The 23,661-nt window shown below is 42.1% G+C and overlaps 1 protein-coding gene across 1 annotated transcript in view; it reads right to left on the bottom strand.

The window, feature by feature from the left end:
* The window catches only part of kcnn3 (potassium intermediate/small conductance calcium-activated channel, subfamily N, member 3), a gene marked incomplete at both ends in the record, with an annotated part of 39,621 nt that overhangs the window by 13,112 nt on the left and 2,848 nt on the right, over nt 1-23,661 (bottom strand). Inside the window, 4 exons of the mRNA XM_083989198.1 lie at nt 1,528-1,669; nt 2,924-3,045; nt 4,121-4,417; nt 16,281-16,376. Coding sequence (XP_083845324.1) covers nt 1,528-1,669; nt 2,924-3,045; nt 4,121-4,417; nt 16,281-16,376 — 657 coding nt within the window. The remainder of the gene's footprint in view (nt 1-1,527; nt 1,670-2,923; nt 3,046-4,120; nt 4,418-16,280; nt 16,377-23,661) is intronic.

The raw sequence follows: 23,661 nt of genomic DNA, 5'->3' as shown, positions 1-23,661 counted from the left end.
CTCTTTCTTTGTATGCACACACTACCTTTATTTTTCATTTATTTTAAAAGCTCAGCTCTGAAACTGAAATTCCTTCTGTGGCTCAAAGCTTATGAGCAATGACTACCTCTGTATTTAAAACATAAAAAGGACAAAAAATGCATTCCTGCCATTATTCATGTAATGAAAAATTCAAAGGCTCCCTCTCTTTCGTGAATGAATGCCACTTTGACAAATTGATAATGTGGTGCTTTTGTGAGCATTGCACAAGTCTGTAATTCAGGAAAGTAATATAATTATGTAATTTGTAAAAAAAAAAAAAAAGAAAAAAAAAAAAAGAAAAAAGAAAAAAGACCCCCTGCAACATCCAAAGCTCAGGTGAGCACCCACTCTGTAGTAATTTCAGCTTTTTATCTGCACACTTGTCCTCCATTACTCACTGTTCTCTCCCCTTTGGCAACATAAAACATGTGGCACACAGTGTCCTATGAGTTAAGCATTCCCAGGTAACATGTTATTTTTGAGTCGTGTTTTTTCTTTTGTGACCTTCAACAAAAGCCAGCATACTTATTAGCAAATTTAATTTAGGATTACTTGACATTTAGCAGTAGTGCTATTAAAAAGTCTAATTTCTTGCATTTGAAAAGACTAATTGCCCCCAATCATTCAGAGTGGTATTAAAATGATAGCATGGGAAAAGATGGGGAGTGTCTACATTTGTTTCACTAAATGAGTCCACCAAATTCTCAAAGACGTGTGCTTTAAACAAAAAGAAGCTTGAAGCGAGAGGGATGAAGATGAAGAAAGACTGATGTCAAAGTGGTGACAGAAAGTGACAAAGACAAAAGCGAAGACGAAACAGTTTGAGGAGGGAGGAACACCTGGGAAGTGAAGCAAATAGAGGAGCAGTCGGCAGCTTAAACACTGATGCTAACAGATGGAGGGTAGATAGAAAATAGAAATAAACACATGGCCTCGGGGAAGGAGAGACGGACAGAGAGGAAAAAAAGAGAAAAAGAGGGATAAATAGAAAGAGAGACAGAAAGAGAGATAAGTAGATAGTGGTAGAGAAAGACAATGAAGGACAGAGAGGAAAAAGAGAGAAACTGTAAGAGTGGGAGGACATGGCACACTGAAAGGTGGGACCTTCATTATGCAATGAGGACAGACAAAGGAATAACACGCATAGACAAACACACACACACACACACACACACACACACACACACACACACACACACACACACACACACACACACACACACACACACACACACACACACACACACACACACACACACACACACACACACACACAATCACAAAACCACTAATGTGCTCTTGTTTGCACGCCTACACACCCAAAACACACAGAAGCACAGATGCAGGCTAATTCAGAGAGGATTGCCCAAATTTCACAAATGGCAGAATTTCTCTCACGAATGACAGCATGCTCTCTAATCTGCTGACCTTTGAACGAGGCAAGGACAACGCCACGGGGAGGGAACGATAGAGAAAAGATGACAGAGAGGGAGGAAGGGTACTGACCATGATTCCTGTGAGCAGACAGACTCCTTTGCCACAGTAGGTGTGGGGAACCATGTCTCCATAGCCGATGGACAAAAAAGTGATGGAGATAAGCCACATGGCTCCCAGGAAGTTACTGGTCACATCCTGGGCATCATGATACCTAAAGGCAAACATGTTCAGAAGATAAAGTCAGTCGATAGTAAAAGATATGAAGAAGAATAATAACAATAAAAAAAACATAACGGGCCCACTGGTCCTGTCTGCAAATGTGGGTGTCAGACCTTATAAACGTGTCGTGCAATTTTGCATGACACAGAACATAACACATAACTGCAGCTCTTGCCTCCATCATTTCTGCCCTACGCACAACACTGTTACCATAGCAACCAAACCTGGTGCAGATTTGAAATAAAGTTGTTTTCTCAAAAAAACAAAAAAAACAAACCGAATTCAACAGACAAACAAAACAGACAAATTTTAGCCCTACATAGATGTTAGTGATAGACATATTTGCTCTGAGCTGCTCTCCTGTCTGAGGGGACACGCTCTCCAAATTCTCAAATTTGCACCTTGTTTGAAGCGCTTTAATTGAATTTTATGTGTGTTTTTTTCCCTTTGTTAATTTGGTTTGCAGAGGAAATGTCAATTAAAACCGAATGTGGACCCAACAACGGCTTCCCAGCAGCCAGGCAATGATGCATTCAACCAAGCTTATTAGACATTTCCCCCATATTTCCTTGATTGTCTCCAAAAGCATTTACAGACATCAAAGGGGATGGTCACGTATTTACTTTTCACTCGCTGCTGATGAAAGTTACGTAACTCATTATATCTGTTTATTAGCCTTTCTTGGTACTTGGTTTACTGTATTACAGTCTTCCTCAGTAACAGGGAAAAAGATCTGTCAGTGCACTATTTCATTTTGAGCATCTGCCTTGGCTGATAAAAAAACACAGCCATATGGTTACAGCAGATAAGTATTTAACTATAAGTATAATATGGACCCACTTAAGTGTGATTAAAGCTATGTTATATTATGTTATCATCAGTAGAAGGGCAATGCTCAGCTGCTGACAAATAGACTATTCATAGGAGGATGTGAGGTAAGGAGGGTAAAGTATTCACTGTTACACTGATATTATTCTTCATTTCTTTAGTCAGATGAAATGGACCAGCAAAGTAACAACTCCATCACTTGGATCAAATAAAGTGTACAACTGGTGTAAAGCCTCATAAACTGAAGTCTAATGACGGATTATGTTGCACATGTCCCAGATTATATTCCCTGCCAATTGAATTTAATTGCTCGGTTGAAATCGTCATCCAATCACAGCCCAACACTGTATCTGTAGCACACGCACGTATGCACACAAAATACACACACAAAACCAAATGGATCAGCTTTGTTACTGACCTCTCACACACTCGTACGGTCCAGGCAGCAATGATCCACAGAGAGATGCTGAAGACCAGCAGCACCGTCCCGGGGCAGATAGTCATGAGGGTTTTCATTACAAACCGTGTGTTAAAATGCACCTGAAATACATTTACATAAACACACAAAGACATACTCAGTACAGAAAAGTAAAAAAATCCCACTGTAATAGAAATTTTTAAAGGGTAAATGTTGTGCAGCTCGCCGTTTCCCACACGCACACTTGATGTTTCACTAATTAGTCTTCAGAGTAGCTTCTGATAGTGACCGCTCTCAGAGAATCTCCACTGTAATTGGAGTCCAGATTGGGGCTCGCCCTCTGACTCAGGTCAAGTTCTACACTGTCGTAAAGTAATTGGCCTGTTTTAGTGAAGTTTTTTGTTTAATGTGTGTTTCATTTCTCAATAAGAGGCCGACCGACAACTTCAGGCAAATGGATCATCTGAGAGCAGCGGTTTAGCCCTGGAAGGGTTAAGCAGCTGATAATTGAGTTGTCATGTCATAGCTGCACTTCAATGGCAACTTCACCTCCTCTCTCCGTCACTGTAGCCTGAGGGTCAGAATAGTGTCGTTGCACATACGCTCCCAAACCGCTAAATTACTCAAATCTACCCCATCTCTCCTGCTGTCCTTGCTCCTCGTCGTTTACATATTTCCAACACACGCTGCATCTCCACTTCCTGATTTTACGGCAGTGTTTCTCGTTATAAGTCATTACAAAACTGGCACCAATCATTTACTGCATGGCTTGTACATGTCTCTCCGCACTCATATCGCAATCTCATTCTAGTCCTTTGTTTTCATGCCCCATTTGAGCCGTATGCAATATCTTGTTCCCATTTCATGCTCCCATCTCATATTGTATTATGAAAGATCCACCATAGCTTACATCTAAGTCTCTATGCAGGGTGATAACAAAAGGGGGAGGAAGGGTATTTGAACTGGTAGATGAAAAGGAACAGGGATACTAGGAGGCTGGAGAGCTAGGAAAGACTTGAGATAGTTAGAGAGATAGAGGGCAGGGATGAAAGGGACAGCATGGACACAGATTTAATTCAGAGGAGAGAGCTCTTGACCTTACAACTGCCTCACATCTTCCCTGCTAAACCTTTTACAGCCACACTCTTGGATGTATACTGCACAGACATACACCTGCGAGCACAAAAGCCTGCTGACCTTATTTAGGGCACCTATACTCCTGGAGGAGGCGTCGGTGAAGAGTTTACTGTGCAGAAGCATGACTCTGGCGATGAGGTAAAGGCGCAGGAACATCGGGACGCTCAGCACCATGTCCAGGTCGGCCTCAGCCTGCGACGGCGCGTACGAGAAGGCCAGCCGCGCCCGCCACTGAAACTTAAAGTCCCCGGGCACTGGATGCACCGCAGACACCAGCAGCTCCAGCGCGATCAGCAGAACCCTCTCCATCGTCATGGCGATGCGCCAGTCGTCCGCTCCGTTGTCGATGACAAACAGCTGCGGTGACAGGAAGGACATGAGAGAGAGAGTTAAGAGGAGTTACACTTGTTTCAAAGCAGCGCTGCGCTAAGTTCTCATCACGATCCACTGCTGGCACAGTCCACTCATCAGTACAGCTGACTGATCTGATGATTAAAGGAACCAGAGGCAATTTAGAGTAAATGTCTCTTTTCTGAGATGAAAAACACCATCCATCTAATCAGTTATCCATTCAGAGTCCTTACAGTACTTTGGCTCATTTTCATCTAACCTACAACTCTTGTCTTGCTAAAATTAAACCACAGATGCCAAGTCATCAGAAGCTGATGCTCTTGAGTAAAATAAACCCTAATAACGACAGTCACAATATGTTTTATCTAAAAGAAAACACAACATCAGTATCACTGTCAGGCTCAAGTAAACACTCCTAACAATGTTACTTTAATTGCAGTTTTACCCCTTTGTATGTTGACATTTTGTAGTTTGTAATTGCTGTGGTTACTCTTGATATTGTCGCCAAAGCCTCTGTTATAAGGAAGTGGTAAGAGCAGGTTTCATTACAGTGGCCCTCCTCCAGACTGTGCCGACAGGGGGAACAAGGGGTGGGGGGCGGGGGTTGGAGGTGGGGTTGATGAGAGGGTGAGAAGGCGGTGGAAAAAGATGGATGAAGAGGAGAGGAAATGAAGAGATAAAGATAGGAGCGGGGATCTAACAGGGAAAGGAGGACACTGCAAAGAAAAAAGAAAGTTTCTAGCACTGAGAACTTGTTTCTGGATTTTTCTGGAGATGTATCGGTAAACAAAACACAGAAATCAGGAGAAATTACACAGCAGAGTTGGTGTGTATTGAAAACTAGTTGTAACCTTGTAGTGTAATGTGGCCATGTACGCTTTCATTTTGAAAACCATATCAGCACAGGACCTGAACAAAAAAAAAGTGGAAAGTGGAAGAGAGAGGGAAGCTGAAAACACCGACTATAAAGAAAGGCCGGGGCACAGACAGAGAAATAAGGAACTCCCTGCTGTAGGCTAAAACAGCCAAGTTTACCAGATGCTGTACTGCCTCCAGTAACAGGCAGCAGCACTAACAATTGCTCTTTACCACATGATTCATCTCTAGGGCTTTTAGCCCCACACAAACATTTATTTAGGAAAACATAACAAATACAGTAACGGGTCAAAGTGAGCATGGTAGCCGGCCACTCAGGGTCGTGGCCAAACCGTCACCATCATGATGGAGTGGACCCAACTCCCTCAATCACCTACGGACACACACTGCACATAGTTCATCGTTATCTATATATGTAGCTCAGCAGGATGTATGTTTCCCCTGTGTTGCTGTTGTAACATGTACACATGCAACCAACATGTGTACATACACACACACAGAAACAGTATGTGGCCTGCACACATGCCTGAGTCATTGTGTAAGCTATCAATTGAACCAAGGGTCAAACGCTGGCTGTAGTCTTTAATGATTTCTGTGTGTGTGTGTGTGTGTGTGTACTGTACTTGTGTGTATTTGTGTATGCCTGAGTGAGTTTGAGAGAGTGTGCAGACCCAGCCTCATCATGGTGACTGTTGCCAAGGCGACAACATCAAAGAGCAGCCAAGCTTAATTAGGATCCCCAGCGAGAGAGAGAGAAACAGAGAAAGAGAGAGAGAGAGAGAAAGAGGTGAGGAGAGAGAGAGTCAAAACGGTAGAGAAGCAGCTAGAGACGAGGCAAGACGAAAGAAAAAAGGAGATACGGGAGGAAAGAGGGAGAGGTGTGTGTGACAGCCAGTGAAGAGCTACAGAGAGGAAACACAGGTTGTCGAACACTCATGTTCTCTGCAGAGACGTGTACAGGTTTATGTGTGTGGGAGTGTATATGTGCTCGCAGTTTGTGGACAAAAATCTGTTCTCACTGTCACATTATGGGACATACCTCCTGTTTGAGGACAAAAAGCTGGTTGCCAGAAGGTAAACTATTGAAATTCAGGACTAAAACTAGTTTTTCACTTTAAATGAGAGTTGGGTTCAGAAGTGCAGCATGTATAGTTATGGTAGAGGCTGGGATAAGTCTCCAGGGAACCAATGCAGCTCAGTGCAATGTCCTCCTATACAGTAAGAGGCAAAATACAAATCTGTATGTGTGCGTGTGAGTGTTTGTTGAGTAGGGCGATTAAACTTCATGTATATTCATTCACATTTTCAGGACATCGCTTTTTGTCTGCAAATCGTTCATTCATTTCTCCCTGAGTGTGTGTGTGTGTGTGTGTGTGTGAGATAGAGTCGCTCCATCAGCCCTGCCTCTGTCTCCGTCTACCTCGCAGTTTTTTCCTCCTTCTAACATCCCTCACTCCCCTTCCTTCTCTTTCTCTGAATGACATCTCTCCAAATCAAAACGGAGGTGATCCAGTTTCTTGCCACTGGAGGAAATGAGCGCCTCTCCCTTCCTCTTCCCTCCGCCCTCCCCTCCTGTCCTGTCCTCCCTCGCGCTCCTGCTGTCGGTCTTTTCCTGGCTAAATCGCCATGAGGAAGGGATAAATAATTAAATTCCATTAGGAAAGTAATCTGTCAATGAGAGTGAGTGAGTGCCACTGCCCCTGCATGACCAGGACAGAGGGAGGGAAAGAGGGCGCAGGAGAGGGGGTGTTGGGAAGAGGGAAAGATGGGATTGTCTATGTGTGTGTTTCAATGTGCGTGTGTGTGAGAGAGAAACGCCCCATCAACTGTATAAAGAGGGAAACAGCAAGTAAGGTCAGGGAACATCAAAGCTAAACAAACTCAGACACAAAGAACAAGCCCATAGGGAAACATGAATAAGATCACAGAGAAAAAAAAATAGTGCCCTCTGTTATTTTCTTAATTTTAACAAAACGTGGCATCGCAGGGCAGAGGGCAAGGGACGAGGAAAGTGGAGAGAAAGCAGACAGGACAGAAGGAGGGCAAACTCGGAGGGAAAAAGCAAAACAGCAGGCCAGCAGGAAAGGAGGGATACAAAGAGGGACAGAGTAAAGGAGAGATGTGTGAAAATGACAGTGCCAAAGATAGTTTGAGGTCTCTTCACAGGTGAAGGTGTGAGGTCTGACAGGACACTCTCCACCTTTGCTGCCGCCGCTACAGCCGGAACTCGCTGGAGGAGTTTGTCACCCCTCTATCTTCCCCCCACAGCCATCCATCCATCCATCCATCCATCTATCCATCCAACCGTGCCTCAACCTCTTCCAGTCCCTGGGGCTGTCGTAGCTTTGTAATCGTGTTAAGTCCCTGATTGCAGATGTCTCTCATCACGGAACCAGACGTAGCGCTGGCCAGACTCTGGCAGGGAGCATGCTGGGAGATTTTGTACACAAATGCATGCATACACATGCACATGCATCCAGACGGGCTTGTCAGAAGCACTTGAAAATAAAAAAAAGGTGGATGCAGGGCAGGCAAATCAGCCTCAAGTCAGAGGAGAAAAGACTGCGTCTGGAGTGTCGACGGGCCGACGGCCCCAATCACCAATGGAGAGGGTGACAGAGTGAACACTGAGGAGTGTGCACGCATACTTTTACAACCAAAGTCACACCTATGGGAAATGTCTGGGTCCTACAGTGTGGAAATCCCTGGAACTGGCAGAAAATAACTGGGGCGAGCCAAACACTCACTCTCTCTCTCACACACACACACGCACACAGATATATGTGAATATGCAGAGAGGATAACACACTTTCCTTGACTGGAGCTGCAGCTCTGAGGGAACACCCCTGTGGCTGTTTCCACACAGCCAAGACAGAACAGAAAGAGGAGAGACGGTGTCGTGGAAGTGAAAAGGAAGTGTTGGAAAGTGTGAGAGATGAGGAGAGGTTCACTGTTGTGGTTTGTGCACAAACAGTGTTGCTTAGTTTGCCACGAGAAAGTCTAAAACCAGCGACTGTGAGAGAGTGAACAGAGGATTTCACCAGTTGTGTCTAGAGACAGGGAATTTATTTATCCCTTATTCATTTATTTATCCCTTCCTCGTAGCAAATGACAGATTGTCACTAAGATGTCCAGAGGCCAGTGAGACACAAATGGCAGCTGATAAATTAACATTTCTTGGAAATCAGAGGGTAAAACAGTTCTTTCACATCTACAGTCTGAGGCGGCCGCTGTTGTTTATGTCACTCTCATTTTCTCCTCCATTATATTTCCTGAGGCAGATGTACATTATGCAGAATCTGCAGAACATGTCGTCATGAAATGACCAAGCATTGCACATCTCAGGACTGCAGGCTCACTTTAAAGGAGGGAAGACAACCCTGTGTGGAAGACGAGCGCTCACTTTTTTTTCCTGAAGCCATTTTGCCTGCATTTTAATGGCTAAGAGTGCCAAGCCAGTGTCTTCTTGATCAATGATTGCCTCTAAAATCCTCCAAAAGTAACTGAATAACACAGTTCACTAATGCTTTAAGTGCACAAATGGACTGGAGAAATATCCCTTTCTCACACACTCTCTTAGAATTTCTATTTGATTAATTTCAACAACAATTCAATCTTTGCCTTTCAAGTCTGGATTTCTTGCAAGTTTATCAGCTGAAATGAAATCCTTTGTTTGAGAGTGCTTTGTTTTCCATTGTCAGGTTTGAAAAAGTTTCTCTGTGTGCACGTATGAAGGCAAAAAGAGGCCACTGGTGAGCTGGCAGATTAGTGAGTCATGCAACAGACCAGCACTTCAAATGTGCACATGCATTAACGTCCCTGGATGCTACGTGAAACACATGAAAGATAAAGTGCAAAGCTGCTGAAATAATACGTTATATTCCATTCACCTCTGAAGCTTTGGGCAAACATGTAGCCTGGTTTTGGCCCTATGAATCATTTGTCCTTGTGATTTGCCAAAAGGCCACTTAGAGTGTGATTCATGATAACTACTGTCTTTAGGGTAATTTTTTTTGATTCATCATTGGCTTACCCAATGATATTTCAATCCTCAGTTTCCATTATTCATGACCAATTCCAGTCTGTTGGGTGCAAAGTTAACTCAGACTAATGGCGTGCAGTTGCACAGATTGGGCAGTCAATCCAATCATTACGATTGTCAATTCAAGCAAGAATTATGTTGATGTTGCAAGCGAAGCCCTGATCGCATTGTGCTTTCCATCTCTTTTACTCTTATTCAGTGCTCAGCTCTGACGATCTGACGATGCCGGTGCCTGGGGCATAAAAAAAAAGTTTTTTGCCATAAGATTTCTGTAAAGATGGTAATTGTCTTTGCCTAAGTATTATGCATGCAAGAAATATCTCAAATGGACCCCTAAGGTATGTGTAATGCTAAATGATTTGTCACAGTTCAGCAGAATATGGTATTGTTACCATGGAAGCACTATTCAAGTTAATCCAGTCTTAATTGAGTGCTGCAGGAATGAGTCCCAAAACCTGGTTCAGGTTCCCTCATCCTGAAGTTTATGGTTGTGTCCAAAATCACCCATTCACTCTTTACTCCCTACTCACTCTCCAGGGAAATAAGACAGCATTACAAGTCAAACTCACTACAGTGGAATATAGGGACTTCTGGGAGCTCCAGGGTGCTTTTCCAAACTGTGAAGGCACCAACCTGAATCTACTGCAGGTAATGTGCCGTTAATTAGTACCTACCCAAACCATCACTTTAAAGGTAGAGTCTGTAGGATTTTCCTAAAAAAAAAAAAAAATACAGACTTATACAAAAGAAATCCTGATTAATCATCATCTATGTGTGGTGGTGCGTCTGCAGACCCCTCCGCCTGTATTTTGATGTTTTGGTGTACTAGTTGGGACATTTCTGGGCAGAGAGATGGTGTGTTTTCCCCAGCCAATGACAGAGTGTAGGTAAAGTTGGCCGTATGGCGCTGTGGGCTTGTATAAAAACTACCACCAAGATAGCGACTGGATGCCGTCAGGCCCAACGCTCCAGCACTTAATTTCCTTTTCTTCACTGGTAGGTGTGTTCACCATTTCTCCCAGCTTGACAGCGTCCAGTCTCTTATGTTGGTGGTAGTAACAAATATTCAAACCAGAACGTTGAAAGCCGAAGTGGAGAAGGGTTCAATGTGAACAGCAGTTGAACATGGTGTCAGGGGCAGGGGACATGCACAGTTGAGCCTGAGAGGAGGGGCCCAATTTGAATGTTGTGTTTGCAAACTGCAACATCCATACCTACTGACTCTACCTTTAAGGAGTAATATGAAGAAGCTACAAGATACATACATAAGATAAGAAGATACAGGAAGCTGACATATCATCAAATCCAAGTCCAGGAGTGATATCACTTGTGGCAATGTATTAGCTAGTTTCAACTTCACACAACTTTCTTGAAACTGTAGCAGTTGTCCTTTAATAAAATTATGAACTGAATACAATCCTGTGCAACTCATTGTTGTCTTAAAAAAACAAAACAAAACAAAAAACCTAAAATGTATCACAAAAAGAATGTGTTCTTAAGATTGTTTACTGCACAACTCTGACCTGAGCAGAAGCAGATCGTAAACTTGTAGGAGAAAACTTCTCATAAAAGCTGAAATTATTTATTCCTGACTGCTCTCAGAAAAAACTTTTTCACAGAGCCAGAACAAACAGGCTCTGATGACCACTTGCAGTCCACTCTTGGGCTTTTATGCAAATTGCACAGCAGAACCAGAAATACCTTACATGGCACACCAATAACCACATGAACAAGCACTTGGGAATTAAAGATTTTTGCCAAGACATTATCAGGAGGTCTTATTTCTGCCTTTTACTTTTAGCCTTTTCCTTGCAATATAGTAAATACTGTATGCTTTCGGTTTAACATCTTTAATGTGTCAATTACAAAACAATGGCAAACAAATGAAACCTAATTTGGCTTAATTTTAATATACTAGCATCATTTTTTTTTTTTATAACCGTAAACAACCAGGTCTTATTTGACAGGACATTTTAACCATGAAATCAGGATTTCTTTTCAGCTGACAGTAATCTCCACATGACTACAGGCTATAATACTCTTCATGTGGTACTGAATGGACTGGAGTCCATTCATGTCACAGCAGTGAACAAATCTAAAAATCTTTTGTAACGCTCATAAGCAAAGCATTAAAGACAATGCAATGTTATGTCAGGGATAATGTTTTGCATTTTGTTTAGATTTTGGGGGATTCTTGATTTCATTGGCCTTTTCCACAGCAGACATTTTGTAGGAAAAGCACCAGTGTTACGACTAACATAAACATCGACTCTGTTCTCTTCACGTGGCCCAGTCAGCCATGACAGTGTGAGAGTGAGTCAGCATTAAAAACACAAAGACCCTGAAACTGAAACAGGTAAAATGATCTCAACCATCATTCATTTATTTTACACCTGTGCTCTTTGTTCCGTAATATGACAAAATGTCTTCTGTGAAATGAAAGGGCACAAATGACAGGGAACATCAAACCTGTCACAAACTTAGCAATCAGAGACCATTCAGAAAAAATGTTAGAACATGAGAGATGAAACTCAAACATTTGGGTATTTTAACAGCAAATATCTCACTGTAATAGGATCAGGAGGATTCTGGGAGTCTGCTAATTTGTGCTCCACTGATTTAATCTTAACTGTACAGTAAACTGATGAATATCAAAGCTACGATAACACGTTTCCATTTGAGTTTGCATTCGTTTTGCTTTTCTGGTAGGGATTTTAACTTTTCCAGTTTGCTGGATTAAAAATGAAAGCAACAAACCCAGGGAGTGTCAGAGTGACTCGGCTGACTAAGCACAACACAAAACTGCAATGTTCTCACTTCAAATCAAACATTTCTCATGTCAGCTCCCGGCTCTTTATCCTGTCACTTTTCACTGTAACGCTGGAGTGACATGAGTGCACAAACCTTTGAAACACACGTTTCTATTTACAGACAATAATTATCTAATTACTGTCTGTACTTAACAGGAACTCAAATTATTTTATTTGATGAAAGCGAATAAAAGAGATATTTGTGATCTCTGTGATGATTACTGATGAATTGCACTGTATTGATTTTTTCCCCTTGTTTCACACTGAGAACAACTGGGTTGGGCTGTCCCCTGACAGATTAGTAGAGACAGTGAAGAGAGGAGGAAGAGGAGAGAAACATCCAAAACAGGAGGGCAGAGAGGAAAGAAGTAAGAGAGGACTATAGCAGAGAAACACTGTGTGAAAAGGGGAAAAGATAAAAGGGGAAAAACATAGCGTGAGGGTTTTTAGAAGAGGAGAAATGCAGGCGAGTGGTAAAGTACAACTGGAGAAGGGTGAATAGGTGAGAAGTTGAATGCTGAGTAATAAGGAAGAGAGGATGTGAGACTCAACAACAAAATTGAATTGATGCCCAGTGGAGGAGAAGGGAGACAGATCTAATCTGATAATGACGGAGAAGCAGGAGAAGATGGAAAGACAGAGAGAAAAGGAGAAGCACACTGATGGTGGTAAACAAAAACTACTGCGAGATAAAAGACACAAAGGGAGAGAGAAATGGAGATCAGTGAAAAAGGGAGTGAGGGAGAGGTGGTATAAATGTCAGCTAAACTCGATAACATCGTTCTGATCTGCGACGACTCTGCCTCGCCGACCTTCTGTACAAATGTAGCCTATATACGCGCGTGTGTGTGTACATGTGTGCAATATCCTGTTACATGCTGGGCAAAATGCTCCAGCAGAGTTTGTCATAATCTGAGAATGAGATCTTTATTGAACAATGCCTTTCATTTTGCACAACATTACTTTTCATGTGTGTGTCTGTGTTTGTGTGTCTGTGTGAGTGTGTGGGTGAGACATCCGACAACAAAACCCAGAGACAAACTACTAGCATTATGCTGATTATGTATAAGCAAAAAAGGGTCTGCGCCAGCAGGCAGGTACTGAATAATAGAATTAACATGCATGTATGAAACATGTAGGTGTTGTGTAGCCTACTTCCATGAAAGCAGTTTTGTGTGCATGCACAGAGCTATGTGTAAGAATCAAAGATGCTGCACACTGTCACTGACTGCGCTAAGTGGCGTCTAACCACTACACTCCTGTTTATGTAGATTGTGTCAGTTAGTTACCTATAGAGTTGTTATTTGATGTCATTCTTTGAACAAAATCAGGATAGTTGTTTACTGTTGCTTTTCATCTCCTTGCTATGCTAGGCTACACACGTCCTGATTCCAGCTTCACACAATCAATATTTCATTAACTTTACTGTTTTGGTTCACTCTCACCTCATCAGCATTGTTTTCAGCTGCAGCAGACAGCTGTTTATCGTGATAAAAGGTGCTGGGCACCAAACAGCAGACAGATACAGTTAGCCACTAGCTGGTGAACACAATGAAGTGTAGCAGCTGGTCCATAGTGACACCGTGCACCACAGGTTAATTGCTAAATTATGGAAAGTTATCAATGTTGCTAAAAAAAGAAAAGAAGAGTAGTGTGCTTTTAAGGCCAAAAGAACAAATGTTCACATGATAACACAGGTTTTAATCAAATCCCCAGATTAGCAAACTTATTTGGAAGTGAAAAAGGTTAGAAATTATATAAGTTATTATAAGTTTTCCTGATCACAGAGGACTTATAGCAACACTTGAGTTGTGGTTTGCATTGTCTCAAGGAACTGTTGGTTTTTAAGGCATGTCTGACCATCTGATCACAATGTATAATGTAGCCTACATTTGCAGGGTTGTAACACTCAGTAGAAACAATGATGATGAAAGAAACAATAAAAATGAGACTGATGCTGTAATACACCAGAATTATCCTTTAAAGCGATAAGCTGCTGTAGTGTAAAAATTCATAAAAATTATCACCAGCCTCTCTCACGTTATTATCAAAGGGATTTTGGGTTAAATCCCAAATTCACCTCCCCCACCCTACTGTGATTCCCGCCCATACCTTCACATCACCCTCCCCAAACTCCTAACTTCATTTAATCAAAAGGAATTATTTCTCAAAGAGATTAACAAAAGACCATTTTATCTCTCTCTCCCTCTCGCTCTCTGTCGGCCTTACAGTAGCTACTCTCAATCGCTTCTTCTCCTGTCGGTATTAGTGTGCCTGTCACGTGCGGCAGCCACAGTGTGCGTGGGTGGATGACTCCGTATGGGAATGTGACATCAAACTTGTGAGCAGAAACTAGGGTCCTTTTATCAATGGATGCTTAACCATATATGCAAACACACATGAGGTGCACCTCATGCGAATGCACTCAGTTGTCTCCTTTTTTTCTGTCTCTCTTAATGCACGGTGGTTGCCTATTACGGAGTGATTACCAGTCCATCAGACCCTGCGTATGACAGTGAATAAGCATCAGCCATCTAGTTATTGATCCACAGACGGAGAGTCTGAACCTCAGAGCTGAATGCATCAGAATCCCCATCACAGACCTGCTGGAACTTTAATAGACATTTCCAGCGACATCCAAGCTGTGATGTAATGAAAAAAAGAAAGAAAAAAAAGTCACAGCTTCAACCTAATATGTTGTTAGATGGATGAGTGCGGCTCTGTGGTTTAGCTGTTGGGAGTAATAGCTGGTGTGGGGGCACTCATAGCGACTGATTCCCGCAAGGCTCCCATAAATAGTCAATGTACATCGATTGCAAATGGCTTCCAATGAAAACCCTGGCTAAATGACCACAGTACCATTATATTAGTGAAATGACAAACAGCAAAACAGATATCATGAAGCATGAAAGCATTTCTGATTGATTGTTTCAACCTTACAAGAGTCCGTGGGTCTGTCTGTGTTTGTGTGCCTTGTGTGTGTGTGTGTGTGTGTGTGTGTGTGTGTGTGTGTGTGTGTGTGTGTGTGTGTGTGCGTGCGTGCGTTTGCATGTTTATGTATGTGTACCCTCCGTCTATTGAATGACAGGTCTGCTATTGGCTGAGTGTGTATTTAACATTCAGTGCATATCTGCTTGATGCAAAGCAATGCAGACTCTGTCGTTGGTCCCACTAAGACTCTCATTAATGTCATTAATTGGCAGGAGCTGACACACACCTGGGTCCCCTGGTCTATCTCCAGACCCTGAGGGATGACAGCATAATGTGCACACTGTGGACGGAGCCCAGAGCTCAGAGCTCTGAAGTTCTGCTACTGCTACCTGAGACACTGGTTAGCATTAACAACTGTTTACTTGTCTTTTGCAGAGAAATGCTGACAGTCGGCAAGCAATTGAAAGCAATGCAAAAACTATATTTATCACTTCTTCCACCGAAGTTAGCATGCTAAACCCAGTCTACTATCTGCTATATCCAGGCTGCCCTGAAGAGGTAGGACTGCTCAGAGAGCGCATTATAACCTCTCGTCTTGTAAATACAACAATGGTTGAGACTCTTGCGGCAGGACTAGTGAGCAAACAGCTGTTAATGCTGTTGTTAGCCATGTAGCAAGGGCAAAACCTTCAAATAGCTACTTGTGATCGATACCACTAAATCAGTCAATACAGCTCCTCACTAAATAGTAGCCTACTAAGCTACAGCCACTAGTTAGCTTTTCTTAGCACAACAACTGGAAACAAGGAGACACTACAAACCTGCTTCTGTCTAAAACTTCCTTAAGTCTTGAAAGTCCCTCACATAACTACTGGTAAGACCATAAATTGTTGTTCTCATTTTTATACTTTCGGCTGTTATAGTATCCTATTCATTGATTGATACCCTCAAGTGGCTTTTAACGGATACTGGTAGTTGGATTTGTTGCCTTTGGACAGAGCAAGATGATCTGTTTTCCCCTTCTTCCAGTCTTTAAGACAAGCTAATCGTCTTCCAGCTCTGGCTTCGCTTCAAACACAGGTCTACATTACAGTGGTATTGATCCTCTTCTCTGTATAACTACCCAAGCAAGCAAAATGACACATACCTGACTGTGATTTAATTTGTGTCCACAAGTATATGTCTGCGGGTGAGGATGTGTGTATTTTACCTGAACCTCCCGTGCATGGTAGGCTATGATGAGGCCGAGCAATATGACAGTGGAAAGGCTGATCAGACACTTCAGGGCCAGAGAATACATTGAGCTCTGTGGAGAGAAAATTGATACACACACCATTAGAGTCATTCAGCACAAACATACAATATATTTCAAATTGACTTTGCCTTGGTGATTGGTTTAATATCAACACAGTGATGAAAAACACACAAGGAAGATTATACAATTCTAAAAAGGTATTGATTATCAAGATTAAAAGTCAGGTTTAACCTCCCAGATGTCCCATATGTCACACTATGTCTGATGTCACCCCTCCGCTGAAATGCCATGTAGGACACCATGATGGTACTGCTGCATCAAGAAGAGCTAACATTTACAAAACAGACTTTCAAAGGCTGAACAGAAGTAGAATAGTAGTATGGCGCTCGTCAATATCGCTCTGCAGTGAAGCTTTAAACCTCTGCTTGTCTGGTTTCATAGGGTTTATAATCAATGCACTGGGGAACTTCCGATCAATACAACTCATAGCACTTGAGTGGCTTCTTTAACCCCCTCACCTCACACGCAGAGTACTGCAATACGAAATGGAGTTACCATACACATGTGAACACACTTACACCACCACATATACACAACCACATACATCTGATCCACATTAACTTATACCAGTGGTAGGCTACCCAGCTTTCCCCAATTCACGGCCCATTTGAAAATCTCAAAGATGTTGGTGTTACACATCCAACCCAACTTTTTATTTGAAGGGTAATGATGGAAGATTCAGGACTAAAGTGAAGGCAGGGAAAAGTAGGAAGCTCATTTTGGGGGTTCTCTCGACTCTCTTCCCTTTCAACTCTTACTTCTGCTAACCAGCTTTTCATTTTGAGAGTTTGACAGTTTGGCTGTTACATTTTACTGCAACATTGGACTGAGATAGCAAACAAGAATAGGATGTTGTCCGGCAGTGAGAACAAAAAAGTTCCAATCACTGGCATTTCACTTTGAAAGATGTTTAAAAACATAAAAAACAAACATCATTTATCATTTTTATTCAAATGGGCTACTTTTAGTCAAAATTGTAAAAAACAAAACAAAAACAACAACACTGTACTGTTTTTGTATTTGTTGGGCCTATCTTCGCAGCCCACCAGTGGTTGGTTGGGAACTGATCTACACAAATGCAAATGGAGATCAAAAGTTAAAAAAAAAAAAAAAGTATTTCTCTGGAGGAAAAAAGAAAGAAAGATATCACATATCATGCAGAGTAGCCTACTTGAACTATATCACACCACAGTCAGGATGCAGTACTGTGTGGCTGACAGATGTCCATGAAAATTCAACATTAGGACAACTCACTTGTTGCTCTGGTCAACAGTTTAAATCACCATTTTAAAGTGGCACACAGGGTATGTTAAACTGCAGGTAACCATAGCAACAACATTAATGCCTCACACAGGCAGGTAACTCTTACAGGAGAAACTTGACTAACCATGGGTTGAACTCGTACCACTCCAAAAATACAGGGGAAGAGAATTATGATAAAAAAAGTGTTAATAAGTAACCAATAATCATATTACACAGTCGTCAAGGGCACAGCGTTATGCAATAGGCTATCTTAGTGTCAAACATCAATATCTTTGCAAATGCCTTCCAACTTAAACTTTCTCCTTCGCTACCATGTCTGTGACCCTCAGCCCAAGCTCACTCATTCCTACTGAAGAGGTCAATCAAAAAAAAAAAAAAAGAAAAAAAAAATCACAAATATTTTATCTTGGCAAATGTTACTCACACAAGAGTAAATCTGCTGAGGTCTTTTTTCTCTAATTGATGAGTATGTAGGTTATTTGCAGCTGGATGGAGGTATCGACGCAGTTAAATAATGTGTTTTAAGAGTTTTTGGATGATGATGCCGCCACTCTGTAAAACAGAAGAGTGATATATAGCAGGATTTAGTCAGCCAGCACTAGCTTTACGCTTTTCACTACTTGTGTTGACAAAAACAAAGTATAGTCTCTCACAGTTATCCTTTATATTTTGACAAAAAAGAACAAATAAAAACTATGCAAGTTGCAGGTCAATCTCAGAGATTTAGATTTAGATTATCTATGGACACTAGGCATAAATAAGCAACTAGATTGGTTGGCTTGCCGACTTTTTATCAAACATTGGATTTTGCTGGTGTGGTTCATCTGGTTCGTTCATTGTTTTTTTATTTGATTATTTTTCATTATTAACATTTTTGTAAAACTACTCAAAAGCACCTTGAGGATTCTGTTCACAGATCACGAATCAGCAGTCAAACAAAACATTTAGTTTGACTCATTTTCTAAGCCTAAGAAATACAAGGACTACGTTTTGAATTGAACTGCAGAATATAATACACACACACGCACGCACATTTTTGTGTTTTTCAATTTTAGTATCACCAAGGTCACGTATGAACACAGTAGCCTCAGCATCACAACTTGGACATTTCAACCGTTCAGTAGGTTGCTGTTAGACATTAGACATTTGCCAACACCCTCTTGACCTGAGTGTGCACTGTGAGTTTAGACTATTGTCTATTATAGTACTATGTATTACTCAGCCTTTTTCTCATGACGTTATTAAGCAGAAGCTACATTGCATTTTAGGTTCATGAATATATATTGCAAGTCAGCCTCTTGGAAAATAGAGTGTGTTATTGTGTCTATTTAGGGGTCTCTGTAGATGCTTCATGGCCTTAATGTTATTAATTCAACAGCACACAAACAGTCAGGAGCACACATACGCAGTTGAGTTTGTTAATCCTTACTGGCACCTTCCTCTGTTGAGTATGCCTTTCCACATAATTGTCAAAATCAACAAGGATTCAATATGAGACTGAGGGACATTTATATAACACACACAATTACACACAGGTACAGACAGACTCACACACGGAGCATTAAGTGAGTGTTGTTCATTTGTTGCTCATATCAGTGTGGTTATGGGCCACTGCACAACACTGAGAAAATACTATCTAGCCTGGTCTCTCCACTCATTTCCTCTATCAGCTTGCCCAAAGCTCTCGCTGTTTGGTCTTTATTTGCTCTCTCTTCTTTGCTCTGTCGCTCCTTTACAAACATCTCATTTCGCTGAAGCAAACCAGGTGCAAAACAAGGCAACAATGTTGTGCTAATGAGAGAATTGGCTTGACTTGGTTTTGAGCAGCGAATCTGTTTAAATACACAGTCGCACTTAAAAGCTGAAATGTGATTCGCTTCCGAGTTCCTCTCTCTGTACTCCCTCACCGGCTCTCTCCCTGCGTTTACCTCAAGCCGTCTGTTAGCTGTTCACTGTATTTCCCCCTGTTCTGCCCATTACATTGTCAGGAGCGCTTTGTTTCTGCCTGTTTCCACTTCACTAACTCTACCTTCATAGCGAATGACTCGATTGTCACAGTGATGTGTGTGTGAACATGCTTGCCGTCTGTTCATTTCAGTTTCTTTTCTCCTGAAAACTCCCAATGCTGATTGGCTGGTATTGGTCCATTCATTTCTAGTACGGCTGCAGGTGCTAAATTAATGCACTAGCCTACTATTTAACTTTAAAGAAAGCAACAGTGAGATTTGCTCATGTTTCAGTGACAACAAAACAACATGGCAACCTCCTGACAGCAAATAGAAGAGCTCCTTTGTTTTCTGTATTTAGCTGAAAAATACGAAATAAATTAATCGCTGTACTTCATTAAAGACAAATTATAAAGATTTAGATAGTGACAGATCCTCTTTCAGTCAGTCATGGCATGACTGAGTGCTTTAGTGCTTAGCGTTGGCCGATAGTGGACTTTAAAGGCTGAAAGAATAACAATAGTTTTGGGCAGGAAAAAGCAGACAGCCTGGCAAATAGCCCACGAAAACACATGCATTTCTTCTAAATGAACAATCTTAGATTTCAGAGTCCAAGTTGGAGGACACTGATTTTATAAACTATTATTAATGCAGAAGTTGGCTCTGATAGTGGCCGATGACTGAGCAGACCATCGGTCGAGCAGACCACCCCCTGCGTTATGTGTCTGTTTATATGCATCTCCTTTTGCCCCGCTGTGCATTAAGCGTTTGATTAGTGTGTATTGATCAATGGTTTGGTGGACAGCATGCAGAGATAATGAGCTTTTTGAGCTTCTTTAGTTCAATCAGCAGACACACAGAAACAGAAACACACACACTTAACCAGATAGTATTTAGAAAAGGGATTTTCCCCATTTGCCCCCACCTCACTCTTGCTGACACAAATGTGTGAGCAAATACACATCACTGCGAACACATTACCCTCGTAGTCATAAGTCGTTCACCACATGTTGGTAATGAATATGAATGTGTGTGTGTGCATGTGTGTATGTGTGAGTGTGTTGTAATGTGTTAGCCTTGGGGGTCTCTCCCTGTCAGAGCGATGCCTTCTTGCAATCAGTCTCCAGGGAAACAGGCAGTAGACAGAGGTGCGATGTCACCTTACCAGGATAAACACACACACACTAACACACACAGACACACACACAACTGTACTTTGACACACACCATTACGGCCCTACACACTCAATTAAATCCAGACAAAGGGGGAAGTGAACACACACACACACACACACACACACCGACAGGTGCATCCATGGGTACTAATATGACGGAGCTGAATCCATAGGTGTGTGTATACTCAAAGGAGACAACACATTGTCATTGACGTGAATGTTTACGTTACCCATGGATGATGCAAGTCCTAACACACCCATGTGTACCAACACACTCACATTAGCAGACAGAGGTAGTCCAGCCTTGTTACACTGAATGAAATGAGCATATTTGTACCTGTTAGTGGCAAGACCTGTGGGATCTACCAGCTCTGTGATCTAGAAGATGAAGGGACTGTGGAGTGGAGTGGAGGAAAGGGGAGGAAGGGGAGGTGGAGAAGGAGCGGAGGGGGAGAGCAGTGCAGAAGTGCTGAGATGGCTGATAGCTCCTTTAGAGAGTATGGTGGCAGTTGATGCATTTAATTCCCTGATGATCCTCATGTAGTGTCTGAAAAGCTGCACACAGCCACTGTTAGTGGCCTAGCAGAGAAAGGTCTCCTTGTAAATGTCTGCAAGAAATGTCACAGGCAAGGGGGTGAGGGCAGTGATGGAGAGGCGGCGGTAGGGCTGATGGAATGAGAGAGATGTTGTAAGCCTGCTGAGATGGCAATGACCCCTTTGGGGAAACTGAGACGTATTTAAGATTCACCAGGGGAGGAACATAAACACTCTGTGTAAGTGAGAAGTAAGGAAGTCAGGAAGGAAGGAATGAAGGGAGGAAAGAAAAGGGAGAATGGACGTGGAGACTGCTGCTAATCTGTGAAATCATCTAATGCTGGTGGTGAGAAACTGACTGTAAGTGGGTGCACACAAACACATCATAGCCCGCCCCTCTATCTCTGTAACGCACAACACCCATCTGTATGGTGAGGTGTCAAGTGTGTCCATTGACAGTGTGACAGGTGAGGTTGACAACAGCTGTGCATTCCCTCAGAATAGACATGTTCCATGGCAGGGCTGAAACGTGGCGTGAAGCTGGGCCCTGAGGAGCCAAGTGGGCCTTTGTGAAATGATCTATTGATCTGACAGTGACACGCCACATGCTAAGGTCCCAGGTGTCCCAGGGCCTCAGTTATTCTCAGATAGAGACACATGTCAGACAGGGACCCCTTCTCCTTTAACCTGTTCCTAATAAAATCAATAATAGAAGCTCATAAAAGTGTTTTTAAGAGAAGCTCTCCTCTTTCTGCCATTTAAAGTGTCAAGGTCCTGGGTCAGAGGCAGCGAACTGGTGACAGTATCTAACAGACTTTCAAAACATGTCTCAAGAAAAGTTATGGAATCACTTTTGCTTTGGTGTTGGACGACTTTTGTTTGAAAACTCACAATTGTGCCTGAGAGCAAATTAAATTATTTCACATTCATGAATTATTTCGTCATCCAGAATTCTCTCTGCATAATCTTCCTTGGCTCAATAACTGTGATTTTACGTTTACAGTACAGGGATTTGTGTGAGCGCTGAATAAACTGTACGTAAGAGTACACCCTGCAACAAAAACATGATCTCAGATGTAGCCGTAATCGTGGTATAATACAATTACCAGAATATCTCAGATGTAACTACACAGTGTGCTGACAGGACCTGAAATCTGTCTCTGCACATGATTATACATACGCTTACTCACTATATCCACGGTCACGAATACCAAGTCCTCCTCTGTTAACCTCTCTCTCTTTATCCCTGCTAACACACTCACAAACACACGCACCATCCAACCCACCCTGTTTAGTTCCATTCTTATTCTTCATCTCTATTTTTGGGAGCAACACAGAGCAGCTGGACCTGCTGAGAAAAGTGCAGGAGCGCTTCGTAGACATTCATACATCGGCAATAAACGGTGACATTGAGTTTACAGCTATTGTCAAAGACACATTGTCTTACGAAGCTGTTAACGGGATATTTATACATATGCATACATGCATACTGTATTATTTTCAGTGATGAAAAATGATCTGTAGCTATCACGTTTCCTCATGAGCCCATGCATACCCTACCTTTTAAAGATGACTGTCAATACACAGCACACAATATAGCACCTCTGAAGTCAGCATCCATTTTCAGTGCGCCCATTTGTACAACGTGTGTGTGGGGTGGGGTGGATGGGGGGAGTGGATAGTGCATGTGTGGGTGAGTGATTATCAATAATCAATGGAGAAAAATCATTCAAGGCTTCCCCCCTTAGACTGGTTTAAAGCACTGCGTGAACCTTTCCACTCCTCTCTCTCTCTCTCTGCCGTCCTCCCATCCATCTCCTGTTCCCTTCTCTCTTTCATCCTCATGATCTCTAACCATTTTTCACAACAACCAGCGGGCTTCTTTCCACCTCAATTATCTAAGTGAGGGCTTGAACTGTCTGATGGAACGCCAGTATCCATTGGAATCAAACCAAATCCGCAACCATAAAAAAAAAAGAACAAAATATAACTTGGCGCTTGGCATTTAAAAATGAATTTTGATCAGGCTTTGCTGGAAGCATACCTAACTCTCTGGATTCAACCACTCTTAAATTTTTTTTACAAAGACTTAGACTATGAGGTCCAGAGATATTTTACACACGTCTTCCTCAACTTTGACTTCCTGTTTTTAACAAGATATCTTAATGAATATAGATTAATCAATATAGTAGCTAAGAGCACCAACAAACACAGCGGCTTCCCTGGTCAAATTCACAGCTGCCCATCAATTCTTATTGATAGACAATGCCACCTAATTCAGATGAGGAGTATATTGGTTGTAGCTCCTAAATCAGGCTTTTCATTATCGCCTTTCCTTTTTCTCTCCTTTCCACAGCC

The sequence above is a fragment of the Trachurus trachurus genome (assembly GCF_905171665.1).
Source record: "Trachurus trachurus genome assembly, chromosome: 16".
In the NCBI taxonomy this organism is placed as follows: Eukaryota; Metazoa; Chordata; class Actinopteri; order Carangiformes; family Carangidae; genus Trachurus; species Trachurus trachurus.
Note: the sequence above shows the minus strand (reverse complement) of the source record. Positions and strands in the feature narration are given on the sequence as shown.